General features: G+C 39.8%; 1 protein-coding gene across 1 annotated transcript in view; it reads left to right on the top strand.

Annotated features, from left to right (window-relative positions):
- Positions 1 to 10115, top strand: part of fto (FTO alpha-ketoglutarate dependent dioxygenase) — a 163722-nt gene that overhangs the window by 53888 nt on the left and 99719 nt on the right. Inside the window, exon 7 of the mRNA XM_024296160.2 lies at positions 1827 to 1946. Within this exon, the coding sequence (XP_024151928.1) occupies positions 1827 to 1946 (120 nt within the window). The remainder of the gene's footprint in view (positions 1 to 1826; positions 1947 to 10115) is intronic.

The raw sequence follows: 10115 nt of genomic DNA, 5'->3' as shown, positions 1-10115 counted from the left end.
ACCTGCTGAACGGTGTTCAAACCTCACTAAGACTCTCTCAGCTTTAAATATTAGCTAATGCACTGCTAGAAGAACAATGAACAAAATAGTTTTAAACAATAAACAAAATCCCCCATTTGATGTGCAACTCTATTGTATGCAGCAACACTTGGTGTCTTACAGTTATCTGCATGGAGCTCAAAGCGGGGAGCGCATTGTTTTGGGTGGATGATGCTTTGTAGGACGTTTTGAGGGAGGGCAACTCCGCATTCGGGGCAATCTTTGACACACACCCGCACTCGCGTTACAATTTGATGCAGAGGTATTAACAAAGCTGCTCACTCTCTACAAGAAAAACGCGCAGCTGCATTCGCAATACTGGTCCGAACTCATCAAACGCACGCTGAACGACACACTTGGAAGTGGCGGCGTTACACCTGGCTACGTGAAGCATCCTTGCGAGGATTAAATCAGCACTTCAAAAGAGTGGGAAACAAAAACACTCCCGGCGGAGGAGAGCAGAGGGGAGCGGCTCGGCGGCAGATACTGTCAGCTCCAGACGGAGCGGCAGAGGAGGGGAAAAAGGGATGAGAAGGAGAAGAGGAGGAAGAGGGTGGAGTTTTCAGGTGTGCTGACTGGAATAAGCGTGTGTGTGTGTGTAAACTGACACATATTTGTATTATTTGTGTGAACTTTACTTATTTCTGCACAGCCATCAAACTGCTTTCTTCCTTGATGTAACAAAAATCGCCATTTTTAAGTAAAATGTGAAAGTTTTGGATTCCATTTAGAGCTGGAGAACAAAATATGTGAACCCTCTGGAATTACTTGATTTTATGTATAAACTGGACACATGATTGTGTTCAATAAAAACAAAAAAAGGATAAATTGCTATAATTTAAGCAGATAAAAAGAAACGTGCCCATTTTATACAGAAATTGAGGTACTCCTAAAGGGTTCACATACTTTCTCTTGCAACTGTATGTAAATACACATTAATTTACATTTTTATGACCATTCCGACTAAGAAATGTAAAAGTTTTGGATTGCATTTACAGCTGCAAGAGAAAATATGTGAACCCTTTGGAATTACTTGGTTTTATTTATAAAGTGGGCACAAAATTATGTTAAAAAAGATGAATTGATATGATTTAAGGAGGAAACGTTTTTATCCATTGTTGTGATTTAGATTTAGATCGTACAGAAATGGACAAATTACTTTATTATATGTAAATCCAGATTTACATACATTTTTATGACCTTTCCGACTAAGAAATGTAAAAGTTTTGGATTGCATTTACAGCTGCAGGAGAAAATATGTGAACGCTTTGGAATTACTTGTTTTTATGTTTAAACTGGACACACAATTGGGTTCAATAAAACATGAAAACATAAACTGGTATGATTTAAGCAGATAACAAAAAAGAAAAAAAACACATCATGTGTCAAATTTTGTACAGAAATTGAAATAATCCCAAAGGGTTCACATACTTTCTCCTCCAACTGTACGTATATCCAGATTTATATAATTTTTTATGGCCTTTAACACATTTTTATGTTCTTTCTGACCAAGAAATGCTAAAAGTTTTGGATTCCATTTACAGTTGCAGGAGAAAATATGTGAACCCTTTGGAACTTCTTGGTTTGGACACACGATTGTTCACATTCTTTCTCTTGCAGCTACATGTAAATCCAGATTTGCTTTACATTGAAATAAACATATTTTACCAGGTGATTTGTAAAGTTTTCCTGGTTTCTACTGTCTAAAACATGTTCAGAAAAAACATATTTTTAAACAGCTTTTAAATCTTGTGTTTTTACGTGCATGTTTGTGTGTGTTTGCGCAGGTGGAGTTTGAATGGCTGCGGCAGTACTGGTTTCAGGGCCAGCGCTACACGCGCTTCTGCAGCTGGTGGAGCGGACCCATGGAGCAGCTGGAGAAAGACTGGAGGCTCATGGAGACCATGGTAAAACTCCTCAGACACATAAACTTTTATTTTTTTCTGTGTACTTAAATTCAACTTTTTTTATATAAATTAAAAGCATTTTTGCCGTCTTGATGTGACAGTCTCCAAATGTAGATCAAATGAAAAAAGTGCAACTTTTGATCCTATAAATTAACGTTTTTAAAAGATGTAGTGAGCTTATAAGGTGTATGAATGAGCCAGGAACACACAGTCAATATAATAATTCAATCCTATAATCAATAATTTAAAACAAACAATGACTTTTGTGATATTAAAAGAAACAAAAATGTTTTGTTTGTTTTACTCAAAGCACTTTTTGCTTAGAAAAAAATATGAAAAATTGTGACCTGAAATTGAGGCTTAGAATACTTTCTTTTGCAACTGTATGTAAATCCAGATTTACATACTATTTTATAGCCATTCACACATTTTTATAGCCTTTCCAACTAAAAAATGTAAAAGTTTTGGATTACATTTACAGAGAAAATATGTGAACCCTTTGGAATTACTTGTTTTTATGTATAAACTGGCCACACAATTGTGTTTAATGTAGTGAGCTAATGAGATAAATTGATAAATCAGGAACATACTGTCAATATAATAATTGAATCCTAAAACCAATAAATAAAAACCAGAACTTTTGTGATATTAAAGTATTTTTTTAACCCAAAGCACTTTTTGCTAAGAAAAAAATGGAGGTACAGAATTTTACTAAGAAAAAAGCGAGGAATGCGATTTTTCAGAAATGTTTCTCATTGTAATAAATCTTTTCAGATTTCAAAATACCCAACGAGTCTAAACTTTTGCTCAAGCGCCTCCGCTTCAACTGACACCCATGGATTTTGTAACCGTGTTTCATCAGTGAGGATGTGCAATAGCTTCACCTGCATTCTATGGAAATGTAAAATGGATAACTCACAATCATAAAGAAGTATCCAAACTCATAAACACGTCACAGATGTTTTCCGAACATGGATGTTGCAGATTCCTGCTTGATCTGACTGTCACTCTCCACCCAGAGGCTCTCTGTACATTCTTTCCTGGGTGTCAGAGAGTTTATGCTCCAGAGCGTCTTATGCTGAGAGTAAACAGGACGAGTCTGAGCAAGTGGCAGCAGCAGGGGGCACTCTTGTACCACTGGAGCTGCTACAAGAGGAAGCCGCTCTCCTCGTCCTCCCTCTCCTCGCACTCCCGCCGCCTCTGGGAGCTCTTCGTCTCTGTCAGCGCCGAGCGCTGAGCAGTAATCACATCTAATGCTCAGGCGGGGATAAAGACAGGGGCTGCAGGAGAACAGTGCCGCTGCTGGCGACGCTGCTCAGCTCGAGTCGCAGCGGAACAGCCTGGTGGTTGAGGCTGGTGGTGTGGGGGGGTTAAGTAGACACAGACTAAACTCATCTTGAGCTCCACCTCTGGGCCCAGATGAAGTCTGCGATCCGGACCTGTATTTAGAAAGAGCTTCAGTTAAATGTTTTTCTGTCTCTTGTGTTAAACTTTTCTGCTTTAGTTTTGCATAAACTTGCAAACACTCATCATATTAAATACAAACCCAAAATAAAATTATAAAGTCAATTAAATAATATTTTCACCTACTTGATTATTTAAAAAAAAAAGCAGAAATTCCTTTTGAACTGATGCAAAAACAATGGAGCACCGAGCACAAAAAAAGAGTGATGTACAATTGTGATGAAAGACAACATTATTGCCTTTGCTGGCAATATTTACATACATGCATCGACCTCTGATGTGCTGATGAAAAGCACTTCACTTATCGATTTCCCTTTTTGCAGGTTCTGATGGCTTATTAGATGTCAGATTAAAAGACATTTTTTGAGTCATTTAAATGAAGCGCCTCTCCCCTCTTTGTGTTCTTTATTACAAAAAAAGGTGTAATTTTTGACCTGCTGCGTGCAGACGCTGTTTACCATTCATTCATTTTGATATTTCTGTTGCCTGCAGAGCTTATTTTAATACCGCCTTTTTTTTTGTCAAATCTGATCTCTGCGTGGGTATTTTAAAATAACAAATATATGTCTATTTAAATAGGCTTTATAAAGTGACAATGTATTGTTTCATATGGCGCGCTGTAGCAATAAAAGAGCCGATTGTTTTATCCTGCTAAAATAGTAATACAAACCGCCAGGCTTCCGCTCTTTATTGTCATATTTAGCTGCAGAACGCGGCGGGCTGCGTTTGTTAGTCCGTATGAGGAATATTGCAATATTGGGGGACTAGCTCCTGTTTATAGATACTGTCTCTCCCTGGGGCTGGCTCTACTGCTCCTCAGCCTGTTGTCATGCAAATGTTCATCCTTCCATTTGAATGACATTCTGATAAAATACATAAATAAATATAGAAGAAAGGGAAACACTCGCTTGCTGGCGTCTTTTACGGCGACTCAATCTTTTTTCTTTTTTTTTTTCGATTTTCATTCCTTGAAGTAAAGAGTGCAGAATTATCTCCAAGTGGACTTTGTTTAAATGTTATAAAGGTTGCTTTCTGTCAGTGGTGAGTCTTGCGCTCCCTCAGGATTCTGTTATCAATCCTATCATACAATAGTGACATTTCTTTAAACTAGCAACATTGAATATCTTCCATCTGGGTGACAATGGAGCGGAAGTCTCGGTTTTATGCAGAATATTTATTTTTTTACTGTGGGGGTAGAAGCAACAGCACTTTCTCCCTGTCCTGTGTGTGTGTGTTTTTGCATCTGTGTGTGTGCCATTGATGTTAATGTATGCACTCGGCGTGACTTTAATTGATTTAGCAGCTCTGCTCGCACAGTACAGCTTTTTCCCTAATTTGTCACTTTCCTGACTTCTGTGGTTGCTCATCTCACAACTTCAAAAGCGGGCGGATGCAAAGAGATTTCCGCGCGCGCCGTCTTCTTCTCCACTCATTCTTTATGTTCTTCCTTTCTCTTGTTTTCAGCGTTTCTTTCTTCCACTTTCTCCCTCATTTGACAGGGGAGCGCGCCTCGCAGATGGAAGTCTTTTCAACGCGTATCAAGGAAATTAATCTATTTCATAAAAGAAATGGGATCCACTCAGCTGAATACATTTGTATACTTCAAGATGTACAAACAGGAAGTGGTATCTTCCTCTTGCTTCGTTCACCCGGCCTGTCAGTCCCTGTTTTGGTCACACGCGGATGCCTGTATAGACACTTCCAGACAAAGTTTCTCCTCTCTCTGGTTCACATTAGAGGCTGGCTTCTTGCACGCGGAGATGCGCTCGGTGACCGTTTCATCTCCTCCCAGCCGTCGCCGCAATAACAGTCCTCGGAAACAATCCGGGCGGCTGAGGATGGCGGCGCGGCAATCATACGCCGGCTGGCCCGGTCGCCATCAAGAGCTGATTAGGTTATCGAGCGATGGGAGGCGGCGAGCTGTAGGGAGAAACAACGGCGGGGGGAGGCAGAGAGAAGCCCAAAGAGGAGTTGTGTGTGTGTTTAGAGGGGGGGGTCAATGTAAATGTTATTGCTGTGTGAGCTCATTTGATCAAAGTCCTGGAAAGGTTAAGCGAATCCAATCTGGTTTTGTATGGCAGAGTGGAGACACAGGCGCTGGGGAAGAAACCCCCAGGACGGAGAATGGATTATCATATTGGCTGTGGAGTAGCGGGGGCCTCCGTCGGACAGTTTACTCTGCCCGTAATGCGTTTAGACAGCAATTGGCCTTAATAACCTTTATTGACTTCAGCGGGTCAGTGCCAAGAATCTAATTATCAAAGTGTATCAATTTCGTTGGAGTTTAGAGTTGCACCGCTCAAAATAATTATTTTAAGGTCGGGTTGGGGCAATTAATCCTCTCTCCGCTTATTTGATGGCTTTGTAAAACATTATAAATGTTACAGTTTCCTGTTGTGCTTTTGGCCCCGAAATAATTTTAGAGAGTCTGTCCTCAGACACGAAGCGAGAAATGTATGGAGCTGAATTGGGGCCAATATTATTTGTAACCCAAATAAAACAAATTGAAAAAATATTGGTGTTTGGCCAAAAATAAAAAAATAGAATGTCAGAAACTTTTTGCCATTCAAAAATAAACTTGATTATTTTCAGATGTTCTGTTTTTTTAGGTTTCAAGACTCAAAATGTCAATTTAAAAACTTTTTCCAATTACAAATCTGTTTTTTGTTGTTTGCAAATCTGAAAATTTCAAAATAAAAAATAAAAAAAGAGTTGAAAGTCAAAAAAAGCTTTGAAACTGAAAAAAACCGTTTTGAAAATGATGATGAAAAAAATAACATTTGAAGCATAAAATAATTAAGTTCATTTTAGTATAGTAAAAAGTTTCTAACATTGTACATTTTTTTGGCCTAACAGCAATATTTTTTTCAATTTGCTTTATTTAGGTTTCAAATAATATTGTCCTCAATTTAGCTCCATAGAATGGATATTTATTTTTCCAAATACAGTTGTATTCTTGCAGTTATTTTTCTTTTTTCACTCTCCGTTTCCCTTGCACAGCTGGGCAGAGTTTTATCCGCACACATGGAAGCCAGATTAAAGTGTGAACTAAGCAGTAAACTGTTTAAAGAGCAACTTTATTACTCATTATGAAGCCATCTATGATCTCTTTCATTAGATCACATTCCATTTCTGCGTCGCTTTAGATTTAAAGCTCAATTGTAGCTTAATAGGTTTTTATATTTATAGTTTCTATTTTTTTGCACATGCTATAAAGGCGTCCACATGCATTTGTTTTCATGTCAGTCCAGCAGGTGAGTGAGTGCAAACCTGCAGCAGCAGGTGTACCTGTTTTCACGTTATCATATAGACGAGAGGTCTAATCCACACCGTCATTATTGCATGGCCTTGTTTACCAGCAGCTCTGTATAAGCCCGGTTTGCTTTGCCCCATTTAGTCAGAGCTGAAAAAAAAAAAAAAAAAGAAATTACTCAGAGATTATTGTTATTATTCATTTAAAGAGGAAATATGTGGCTGATAATACATTTTACATCACGGGGCAGCTTGGAAATATATTAGAAAAAAACGCAGGAAGAGACAGAGCGCGGAAGAGAGTGAGGTAAAGTGTAGCAGTGCAAAGGTATTTGGGATTCTCTTTGAAGTCCCCATTCAACAGGGTAAGCTGAATTTTCGGCGCTGCCTGATAGTGTTTCTGCGTAAACGCTTAAACCCCTTTAGAGAATTTTCATGGGCAGATACGCGGTGGCTTGAAGGGAGCGTTTATGTTACCTGGAGCCCGTGCAGCCCGCAGCTTTGTACCTAAAGATGTTCACTAGTGTTGAATGGAATCCCTCCGAGGTTTGTCTGGGACAGAATCTAACTGCAACATCGCTGCAAGCCAGAGAATGTGAAGGGGGGTTTGTGTGTGTGTGTGTGAACAGGTTTAACCCTGTCAGTCATTTGCTAGAGTACAACAGTTACATCCACAGGCATGTATGAATAAAGATCTGAAAGGGAAAAAGCACAGAAACAATGGCTTACAGCTTAACTCTATATTACTATTCATACCATATTTGACACATACATTTTTAAGACCCTATCTTATTATTATGATCTAAATTTTCTTAAAAACCTCAATTTTTTCTGTCCTGTAATGCATTTTTATTCCACCAGGGGCAGTAGAAGTGATTTTCCTGATTATTTCAAAATGGCTGCCTCCGTGAAAAGTTTTGCTAATTTTCAAAACTTTATATTTAATATTTTTTTGAAAATGACTACTTGCTGTGTAGAAAAAAATGCAACATTAATTAATTATTAATTCTATATAACACAGTTACATCGCAATAAATCAAATTTGAAACAGTGGGGGTATAAGTTGTTTATTTTTTTTTACATCTTGTTTTGCCAAAAAAACATAGTATAATTGATGCTATCTAAATCTCATACAGAAAGTTATATTGCATTTTTTGGGGAGGGGGGTCATCAAAGGGTATGAAAAACATTGAATTTTCTGCCAGTTCTTTAATGTAAAAGGCTTTATGGGGAACCTTCCAGTTATTTTAACACATTCTCATTTCCAGGTCATCACATATTGATGTTTGGTTAACTCACATTTTGACGTTTTGGTTGTCCTCAACTTGTTTATTGTAAAATTAACAGTCAGCAACCATCTGGATGCAGTACACTGAGTACTGCGTCCTGAGAGTCCGCGTGCCTCTTACCTGTACCCGTATTCCCGCGTCCTGAAGAACAGTGCGTGTAATGCATACCCATGTACTGCTTCCCGAAAACCGCTCCCTGTAGCGCCAACCGATATATCTTGTGTACCATACCGCGTACTGCATATCCCTGTACTGCATCCTGCGGACCACTCCCTGTATTGCAGATCCTCGTCCTGAAGACCAGTCCACATACCGCATACCCTTGTACCGGGTCCTGAGGACCACCCCCTGTACCGCGTACCAGTGTCCTGTGTACCATACCGCGTACCGTATATCCCTGTACTGCGTCCTGAGAACCAGTCACTGTACCGCGGACCTGTGTCGTGAGGATCAGTCCACATACAGAGTACCTGCATCCTGAGGACCAGTCCACATACCGTGTACCCGTGTCATGAGGACCAGTCCCTATACCGTGTACCCGTGTCATGAGGACCGGTCCCTATACCATGTACCTGTGTCATGAGGACTAGTTCCTGTACCGTGGGCCCACGTCCTGAAGACCAGTCCGCATACCCGTGTCATGAAGACCACATATCACACACAGACTGGTCCTCTGGACGCAACCCGTACCGGTACTGGGTTAGGGTACTGGTACTATATGCTGTACTGGACCCAACACCGTACCAGACGTAATACCCGACACGAACCCGCACTGGGTAAGGATACCAGTACTGGGTTAGAGTACTGGTGCGCTCCGTGTACAGACAGCACGTCAAAAAAATGACAAGTTAGGTAGGGTCCCCCAAAACGTCAATAACCCTAACCCAATATTCCATGTTCGTTCTTATCCTAATGCACCGTAGCTTCACTGAAGTGGTTCAGAACCAGCCAGCAAAGGTCATAATTCTCTTACTGTGTGTCAGTGAACTAAACGTGACCTCGGCTCTTTGTTATTGATCTCCTGTCTTTCAAATGTATTACATTCATTGCTCATTTTTTTATTTTTTGTAAAGTACCAGTTTTCTTTAAAACCTTTAAACGGTTTAGATTTGTCTCCCAGTGATATAAAATAAAAACTTTCTACAAAACTGACGATGTTCCACTTCCTGCCAGCTACAGTACTTTTTATGGTATTATTTTTTCTACTCTGGCATTTATTGACAGCAGTTTCGGTAATTAATTTTGTTTGTCAGTGAATTGTGATGTTTCTCTCTCTGTGGGCTTTGAAGGCAGCTTGTCTCGTCCTTTTAGAAAACAAACGAGCACTTTACAGAGGCTGATCTGCCTTATCCGCTTAGCAGCTCCTTCAATCCCTGCATTTATTTATTTACTTACTTATTTACTTCCTTATTCATTTACTTACCTCTGTATGGATTCAGTTTGATTTCTACCCCCTCAACCCATCAGCGCCCCTCCTCTTCGTCTCCTCATCCTTGGCCCCGATCAGCAAGATAAGCCTTCAGAGGAGGAGAGATAACATCCATTAAAGTGGTAAAGAGGAATTATGGGGCAGCCCAGATTAATCACTGCTCAGTTTAATCGCATTCGGTGTGGACGGCGGCGTCTGCTGCAGGGCCCGGCTTCTTCCCGTGCCATGCCAGTGGAAGGGGAGACATAAAGGAAGAGATGCGTGGATGAAAAGTTATTGTTGAAAAGCACTTTGATGGAGGATAAAGTCGAGAAAGATGAAAGAAAATGTTCAGAGCAAATCCTGCCCCTCTTCTAGCTGATGAGAGACATTACTGCTAACCAGCATTTGACATGTAATGATTCCAGCACTTTGATCCAGGTGTAATTGTTTACTTTTGCAGGCAGTCTTGTCACAGACATTTAGATGTTAGCACAGGCAAAAGAAATGCTAGTAACAGCATCGAAACGACCTATACATTCTTTTTTGTTTTGTTCCTACGGAGAATATATGACAGTCGAATTCTCAATATTTCTCCTCTTCATAAACCACAATATACATATTGAGATTTGGTTCTTGGCTCAGTAAACCAAACTGAGCCAAAATAGAAATGCCATGCTTTGAACTGTGTGTATATACTTTTAATAAAGTCACTGGAATCTGAGTCTGGAGCTTCATCAGGATCAGTGCTTGATA

The sequence above is a fragment of the Oryzias melastigma genome, linkage group LG3, assembly GCF_002922805.2.
Source record: "Oryzias melastigma strain HK-1 linkage group LG3, ASM292280v2, whole genome shotgun sequence".
In the NCBI taxonomy this organism is placed as follows: Eukaryota; Metazoa; Chordata; class Actinopteri; order Beloniformes; family Adrianichthyidae; genus Oryzias; species Oryzias melastigma.
Note: the sequence above shows the minus strand (reverse complement) of the source record. Positions and strands in the feature narration are given on the sequence as shown.